The sequence below is a fragment of the Ailuropoda melanoleuca genome, chromosome 8, assembly GCF_002007445.2.
Source record: "Ailuropoda melanoleuca isolate Jingjing chromosome 8, ASM200744v2, whole genome shotgun sequence".
Classification (NCBI taxonomy): Eukaryota; Metazoa; Chordata; class Mammalia; order Carnivora; family Ursidae; genus Ailuropoda; species Ailuropoda melanoleuca.
In genome coordinates, this window is record NC_048225.1 from 70,222,729 (window position 1) to 70,229,068 (window position 6,340).

Sequence of the window (6,340 nt, forward strand, 5' to 3'; positions counted from 1 at the left end):
TAGTCCTGGGTGTTACAAGTCAGTCCTATTGTGACCTTAACTATGTCCTTGAAAGAGAAGATGTGATTGGTGTCTGCCTTGAGGCCTCTGGTGCTTTACTTTTTGAGAAGTGAAAGAGATCTTAGTCATTGCACTTTTATATTTAGAATGACCACACCTATGCGTAGTGTTGTGGGAAAGCTGTGTTTTGCAACTTAAACTGGTAGTTTGGGGTTGGGTTTTTTCCCCCAATATCACAACGCAGAGAAATTCTATACTGAATTTAATTGGAAGCTGACATGTATTTTTCACTAGTGAATTAAATATGACGATGGAAACATGGTTTTGAGCCTTACTTTTAGTTACAAAGAAATCCATTCGCCACTTCAGAATCTTTATATTACCTGCTAATGACATTGGGAATTTTTTCTAGTGACCCCATGGAGTTTGCAGGGAAGCACGTCCTGTCTTGTGGAAGCAAGTCAGCCAGTCCCATGGTCTTCTGAAGTAATGCAGGGGTCTCAGTGACATGGAGCACATACACGGGTAGGTACTACCAATGGCTATCAGTGTTCCAAAGAAAAAGAGTCCTTTCTTTATCACCTGTAAAAACAGCAAGAAGTCTCACTTTATTTGTCCAGAGATAAAGATCTGAAAAGACTTCATTCTTGAACAACCAAGAAATATACAATGTCGTCTTTGTTCTTTAACCTAAGACAGCAATTTCATTGCATGACCACTAGGTCAAGACCTACAATGGCTGGTAAGGTCAGCAATTTGGGGCTTCCCTCCTCTGTCTCTGTCCTCTTTCCCTTCCAGAAATAACTGAACCCATGTGTTCTGTATAATGAATTCTTAGTCTGCCTTTGTATAGCCATATACACACACACACACACACACACACACACACACACAGGGTTTAGGAAAAGAGTTACAAATGCTATCTTAGAAGAGTACTGTGCTGAAGCCACAAATGATTCAGTCATGCTCAGACCCTGCACAGAGTCTCCATGAGAAGAGTGATTGGCTTGGTGGCACTAAGTGTCCTGCATTCTCCCTGCCTGTCACTGCATTTCCCCTAGTAGACTTTAAGCTCTTTGAGAGCAGGGGTCCTATTTTATTCATCTTTGTAGGAATAAATCTAGATTCCTTCCAATCCAGGCTCCACACAGCAGAGCATTCTTTCTAAAATCCACACCTGAGTCTATTAGCCTCTATTGGTCTCCATGCTTCCCTCAACATAATACTCAAAATGCTTGAGGTCCTTCTCACCATTCCAGCTACACCTATGGCCATTCTCACACATTAGGGCTGCTTTCCAGGCCCACCGAGCCCCACCCACCCTGGCCACTCCCATTCTCCTCCAAGGCAGTTGGGCCTCTCCACATAGCGGTCAGTCCGCCCACCAGCCTCTGAGCTACACGAGGAGAGGGGCTGCTGCCTATTCATCACCATGCCCAGCTCAGTCTCTGGACATTAAATAAAATGATTTGCTGAATGAATAAAGTTGTTAGATTTCCAAAGTCAAAGATCAGGAATCTGAATGTCTATTTACTGCCATCTCTGGATCAACTGCCCAAAGTGAACAAGTTAGGGCATTACACTGGAATTAGATTATGTTTTATAAGTGATTCAGTTCTGTCCAATTTTACAAATTAAACCCGTAAGAATATTGCATGAAGCAAAAGTCAATTGCTAAATAAAAGTAAAAAAAATCACATTGCTAAAAGTAAAAAGTTTAGAAATACTAGCATCAGGGGGCACCTGGGTGGCACAGCGGTTAAGCATCTGCCTTCGGCTCAGGGCGTGATCCCGGCGTTATGGGATCGAGCCCCACATCAGGCTCTTCCTCTATGAGCCTGCTTCTTCCTCTCCCACTCCCCCTGCTTGTGTTCCCTCTCTGCTCTCTCTCTCTCTAAATAAATAAAATCTTAAAAAAAAAATACTAGCATCAGTTTCTTTTTTTAATTTCTTCCCTTCAGAATCTCTCTCTCTCTCTCTCTCTGTCTCCCTCTTGCTTGCTCACTCTTTCATTCTCCCTTTTTGTACTTTGCTCATTACGCACTTTATCCTCTGTATACCCAGGACAGTTTTTATTTGGAAGCAAACATTTGGTGTCTGTCACATCATTTCTGAATTTTCCTGAAGAATCCTAATGATAACTCTATGAACTTCAATTTGTTCTGACCTTTTTCTGCCAATGCCAGCGTAGCACTGCCTCGTGGTATCTTATTCTGGAAAAGGTGACCTGAAAGGAAGTTTAAAAAGCATTCTTGTGATTCTTTAATGGCTAATGGCTAAACAGAAGAATAAAATGAGAAGATGTCTTAAATTCAGACCTTACCATGGTATAGAGAGGGATAAAGGTGGATGGCATAACAGTATGAAGAAATCTCTCCACGTTCTTTTGGAAGATGAACCACCTCGAGTTGACATGTGCTCGCATCTGCAATAACGTAAGAGCGTTAAGGAGTACTTCAAATAAGTAACGTTCATTTCTTTACTACAACATATTCCCATTCACTGCAAAGCTGGACTCAAAGCAGTCAAATTCTTATTTCCTTAACAGTCATTTCCAATCCTGTTTAGTAAAAGTATAAGACATTACCTTGAAAAGGTTAAGCAATTGCACAAAACCTGTTAGAGAACTCTATTTTGCTCTGGGGGCAACACGGGAACTCTATGTCAGTGAAAGGTTTGTTCAACCAGATCTGGGGATAGTCTGTGGGACCAATGACTAATTGCCATTGTTTCCTGGCTGGTTTGGAACAAAGTTAAAGGAATTAATGACGCTAAACCAGCCCTACAAGAAATGTTAAAGGGGACTCTGAGTGGAAAGGAAAGACCATAAGTAAGAGTAAGAAAAAAGGAAGCATAAAATCAGTAAAAATAAGTATATCTATAGAATTAGTCAAGGGATTCACAAAATAAAAGGATGTAAATATACCCATACACCTAAAATGTGGGATGGAAGGAGAGGAGTAAAAAATTAGTGTTTTTAGAATGGGCTCAAACTGAGGTGACCATGAACTTAATATAGACTTCTATAAGCATTCTTTGTTATATGTAAACCAAAAATGAAAAACCAGTAATAGATATGCAAAAATAAAGAGAAAAGAATCCAAATATACCACTAAGGAGCCAGCAAACCATGAGAGAAGGGGGCAAGAGAAGAAAGGAACAGAAAAGAACTACAAAGCAATCATAAAACAAGCAACAAACTGGCAATAAGTACTACCTATCAACGATTACAATGAATGTTAATGGGCTAAATGTTCCAATTAAAGACACAGGGTGACAGAATGGATACAAAAAGTAAGACCCATCTATATGCTGCGTACAAGATACTCATTTCAGACCTAAAGACACATGCAAATTGAAAGTAAAGGAATGGAAAGACATTTATAATGCAAATGGAACTGAAAAGAAAGCCAGAGTAGCATACTTCTATCAGACAAAATAGACTTTAAAATAAAGACTGTAACAAGAGACAAAGAAGGACATTACATAATCATAAAGGGAATAAGCCAATAAGAAGATAGAGCAATTGTTGGGGCTCCTGGGTGGCTCAGTTGTAAAGCGACTGCCTTTGGCTCAGGGTGTGATCCTGGCATTCTGGGATCGAGCCCCACATTGGGCTCCTCCACTGGAAGCATGCTTCTTCCTCTCCCACTCCCCTGCTGTGTTCCCTCTCTCACTGGCTGTCTCTCTCTCTGTCAAATAAATAAATAAAATCTTAAAAAAAAAAGATAGAGCAATTGTAAATATTTATGCACCAACATGGGAGGACCCAAATACATAAAGAAGCTAATACCAAATATAAAAGAAGTAATCGATAGTAATACAATAGTAGTAGGGGGCTTTAACATCCAACACACATCAGTGGATCGATCATCCAAAGGAAATCGTCAAGGAAACAGTGGCTTTGAATGACACATTGGACCAGATGGATTTAAATATATTTAGAACATTCCATCCTAAAACACATGGAACATTCTCCAGAAAAGATCACACATTAGGGCATAAAACAAGTCTCAATAAATTAAAAAAGATCAAAGTCATACTATACCTCTTTTCTGACCACAATGTTATAAAACTAGAAATCAACCACAAGAAAGAGTCTAGAAAGAACATAAATACATGGAGGTTAAATAACATGCTATTAAATAATGAATGGGTCAACCAAGAAATCAGAGACAATGCATGGAGACAAATGAAAATGAAAACACAATGGTCCAAAATCTTTTGGGATACAGCAAAGCTGTTTTAAGAAGGAAATTTATAGCAATACAGGCCTACCTCCAGAAGCAAGAAAAATCTCAAGCAACTGAAACTTAAACCTAAAGGAACTAAAAAAAGAACAACAAAACTTCAAACCAGTGGAAGGAGATAATAAAGGTTAGAGCAAAAATAAATGAAATAAGAATTTAAAAAAATAGAACAGATCAGTGAAACCAGGAGCTAGTTCTATGAAAATTTCAACAAAATTAATAAATCTTCAGTCAGACTCATCAAAGGGAGAGGGAGAGAGAGAGAAAGAGAGAGAGAGGAGACCCAAATAAACAAAATCAGAAACAAAAGGGAGAAATAAGAGCTGACACCACAGAATACAAAGGATTATAAAATAATATAATGAAAAATTTTATGTCATATGCCTAGAGACATATAACATCACAAAATGAATCAGGAAGAAATAGAAAATTTGAACAGACCAATTACCAGCAATGAAATTGAATCAGAAATCAAAAAACTCTCCACAAACAAAAGTGTAGGACTAGATTGCTTCACAGGTGAATTCTACCAAACATTTAAAGAATTAATACATAGTTTTTTGATTTCCTGGTTTATCGAGTCATTCTTGAGCAGGATGGTTCTTAGCCTCCAAGTGTTTGAGTTTCTTCCAGGTTTTTCCTTGTGGTTGAGTTCCAATTTCAGAGCGTTGTGGTCTGAGAATATGCAGGGGATAATTTCAATCTTTTGGTATTGGCTGAGACCTGTTTTGTGTCCCAGAGCATGATCTATTCTTGAGAATGTTCCATGGGCATTTGAATAGAATGAGTATTCTTTGGTTCTGGGGTGTAGTGTTCTATATATATCTATGAGGTCCAACTCGTCGAGTATGGCATTCAAAGCCTTTGATTCTTTGCTTAGTTTTTGCCAGGGTGTTCTGTCTATTTCTGATAGTGGGGTGTTGAGGTCCCCTACTATTACTGTGTTCTTATCTATATGTCTCTTTATTTTGGTTAAGAGTTGGCTTGTGTATCTTGCTGCTCCCCTGTTGGGGGCATATATATTAATAATTGTCATATCCACTTGTTGAATACTTCCTTTAAGAATAATATAGTGCCCTTCTGTATCTCTCTCTATGGCCTCTAGTTTAAAATCCAGTCTATCTGATATGAGAATTGCTACTCCAGCTTTCTTTTGAGGTCCATTTGCGTGGAAGATGGTACTCCATCCCCTTACTCTAAGTCTGAATGCATCTTTGGGTTCAAAATGAGTCTCTTGTAGACAGCAAATGGATGGGTCATGTCTTTTTATCCAATCTGCAACCCTGTGGCGTTTTATGGGAGAGTTTAAGCCATTTAGATTGATAGAGATTATTGACAGATATGATTTTAATGATGCCATTTCTCTTTAAAGTCTTTGTATCGGTTGTGACTTGCTGCTCTGTATCACTCTTGGGGCCTTTTTACCTTTATAGAGCCCCCCTTAATATCTCCTGTAGGGCTGGTTTCGTGGTTACGAAATTGGTTAATGATTGGCGATTTTGGAACGTCTTTATTTCTCCATCAATTCTGAATGACAGCTTTGCTGGATAAAGGATCCTTGGCTGCATGTTTTTCTCTGAAAGAGCTTTAAAAATGCCCCCCCAAGCCTTTCTCTCATTCCAGGTCTCTGTAGACAGGTCTGACGTAATCCTGATACCTTTGCCTTGGTACGTGAGAAATTTCTTTGCCCTGGCCGCTTTCAATACTGTATCCTTGGATCTAATATTTGCGAATTGCACTATGACATGCCGTGGCGTAGGTTTGTCCTGGTTGAGCTTGGATGGGGTCCTCTCTGCCTCTTGGACACGAATGCTTGTTTCCCTTGCTAGATTAGGGAAGTTTTCAGCTACAATTTGTTCAAATATCTCTTCTAGACCTCTGTTTTTCTCCACCCCTTCAGGGATGCCGATGATTCTGACATTGGATCGTTTCATAGAGTCAGTAATCTCCCGTAATCTACATTCGTGGGCGTGGATTTTTTTAAGACCAGCTTCTATTTTCGTTTTTTCTTCTACTAACCCATCCTCCAATTCGCTAACGCGTTCCTCTGCCTCGGTGACCCTGGCCGTCAGAGCCTCTAGTTTTGACTG

At 39.4% G+C, this 6,340-nt stretch overlaps 1 protein-coding gene across 1 annotated transcript in view; it reads right to left on the reverse strand.

Annotated features, from left to right (window-relative positions):
* Positions 1-245: 245 nt before the first annotated feature.
* Positions 246-6,340, reverse strand: part of KMO (kynurenine 3-monooxygenase) — a 50,574-nt gene continuing 44,479 nt past the window's right edge. Inside the window, 4 exon segments of the mRNA XM_002918459.4 lie at positions 246-442; positions 445-582; positions 2,168-2,227; positions 2,324-2,425. Coding sequence (XP_002918505.3) covers positions 380-442; positions 445-582; positions 2,168-2,227; positions 2,324-2,425 — 363 coding nt within the window. The 3' untranslated portion in view covers positions 246-379.